This window comes from Sprattus sprattus (genome assembly GCF_963457725.1).
Source record: "Sprattus sprattus genome assembly, chromosome: 17".
Classification (NCBI taxonomy): domain Eukaryota; kingdom Metazoa; phylum Chordata; class Actinopteri; order Clupeiformes; family Clupeidae; genus Sprattus; species Sprattus sprattus.
Window position 1 is genome coordinate 722,610 of NC_137915.1, and position 2,500 is coordinate 725,109.

Consider the following 2,500-nt stretch of genomic DNA (forward strand, 5'->3'; position numbering starts at 1 on the left):
GGGGAGGTAGCTGATGAGCGTGGGGGGGTCGGGGGTGTCGATGAAGCCCGACACGTTGCCCATCTGCACCATGGACACGTTGCCGTAGGCGTTCACACCTGGAGCCGTGGAGACCTGTGGGGAGGGAGACTCTCATCAGGACCAGTGATGCTGTAGCTAGGACTCTCATCAGGAACAGTTGCTAGGACTCTCATCAGGACCAGTGCTGCTGTGGCTAGAACTCTCATCAGGACCAGTGATGCTGTAGCTAGGACTCTCATCAGGACCAGTGATGCTGTAGCTAGGACTCTCATCAGGACCAGTGATGCTGTAGCTAGGACTCTCATCAGGACCAGTGATGCTGTAGCTAGGACTCTCATCAGGACCAGTGATGCTGTAGCTAGGACTGTCATCACGACCAGTTGCTAGGACTCTCATCAGGACCAGTGCTGCTGTGGCTAGAACTCTCATCAGGACCAGTGATGCTGTAGCTAGGACTCTCATCAGGACCAGTGATGCTGTAGCTAGGACTCTCATCAGGACCAGTGATGCTGTAGCTAGGACTGTCATCACGACCAGTTGCTAGGACTCTCATCATCATCAATGATGCTGTAGCTAGGACTCTCATCATCACCAGTGCAGCTGTAGCTAGGACTGTAGCTATGTCACACCTGTAGTTACATCACACCTGTAGTTACATCACACCTGTAGCTATGTCACACGTGTAGTAACATCGTACCTGTATGACCATCACACCTGTGGCCACATCACACGTGTAGTTACAGCACACTTGTGGCCATGTCAAGCACCTAAAGCAACATGACACCTACAGTTACAGACACCTGCAGCTTCTTCCTACCTGTACCCATCTCACACCTGCAGCCATAACACACCTGTATCCATCTCACACCTGTAGCCATAACACACCTGTAGCCAAAACACACCTGTATCCATCTCACACCTGTAGCCATAACACACCTGTAACCAAAACACACCTGTATCCATCTCACACCTGTAGCCATCACACACCTGTAGCCATCACACACCTGTACACATCTCACACCTGTACCCATCTCACACCTGTACCCATGTCACACCTGTAGCCATAACACACCTGTACCTGTACCCATGTCACACCTGTGTCCCCCTAGCTCTGAGGAGAGATAGTAGTATCCCATCTGCTCACAAATACAGTGGCACCTCACCTCACCTCCTCACAAATACAGTGGCACCTCACCTCACCTCCTCACAAATACAGTGGCACCTCACCTCACCTCCTCACTAATACAGTGGCACCTCACCTCAACTCCTCACAAATACAGTGGCACCTCCTCACTAACACAGTGGCACCTCCCCACCTCACCAATACAGTGGCACCTCACCTCACCTCCTCACAAATACAGTGGCACCTCCTCCCCACCTCACAAATACAGTGGCACCTCCTCACCCCCTCACAGTGGCACCTCCTCACCACCTCACTAATACAGTGGCACCTCCCCTCCTCACAAATACAGTGGCACCTCCCCACCCCCTCACAAATACAGTGGCACCTCCTCCCCACCTCACAAATACAGTGGCACCTCCCCACCCCCTCACAAATACAGTGGCACCTCCTCACCACCTCACTAATACAGTGGCACCTCACCTCCTCACAAATACAGTGGCACCTCCTCACCCCCTCACAGTGGCACTGCCCACACAGACAACAGGTCCAACACAATCATCTGCAGAACACAACCTAAGAGTGGATTCATAGGTCAAGTTCAAACCTGGCCCTAGGGCATATTCAACTCTGAACCTGGATCAGATTCAAACAAGCAAAACTCTTCATGCATACAGTGTGGCACTGTATGCCCACATGGCACTGTATGCCCACATGGCACTGTATGCCCACATGGCACTGTATGCCCACATGGCACTGTATGACCACATGGCACTGTATGCCCACATGGCACTGTATGCCCACATGGCACTATATGCCCACATGGCACTGTATGCCCACATGGCACTATATGCCCACATGGTCAAAGGGCCAACCTCTGCATCTCCTAGACTACGATGATATCTAAACACAAACCAAGATCAAATTAGGTAATACACACACACACACACACATACACACACACACACACACACACACACACACACACACACACACACACACACACACACACACACACACACACAGACACACACAGACACACACACAGACACACACACACACACACACACACACACACACACACACACAAACACACACACACACACAGACCTCCAGTGTGTTTCCACAGGCCTCCAGTGTGCTGAGGCTGATGCTGAAGAGGACTGCGGTGGGGAAGGTGTTGTTGTTGATGAAGCCGCGGCAGTGGGCGTCGCTATGGCGACCGTTGAGGGCGAGGTCAGAGGAGGTGTAGCCGGAGTAGAGCACCGGGCAGAAGTTGATCTTCAGAGTGATGGTCTGCACACCGCAGTACACACTGATGTCCCGCTCACCTGAGGGGGGGGGGTAGAGAAAGAGGAA

At 52.4% G+C, this 2,500-nt stretch overlaps 1 protein-coding gene across 1 annotated transcript in view; it reads right to left on the reverse strand.

Moving 5' to 3' along the window:
• The window catches only part of zpld1b (zona pellucida-like domain containing 1b), a gene marked incomplete at both ends in the record, with an annotated part of 9,590 nt that overhangs the window by 5,515 nt on the left and 1,575 nt on the right, over positions 1-2,500 (reverse strand). Inside the window, 2 exons of the mRNA XM_080855070.1 lie at positions 1-114; positions 2,252-2,472. The exon at positions 1-114 is cut by the window's left edge and continues 68 nt beyond it. Of these exons, the coding sequence (XP_080711196.1) occupies positions 1-114; positions 2,252-2,472 (335 nt within the window). The remainder of the gene's footprint in view (positions 115-2,251; positions 2,473-2,500) is intronic.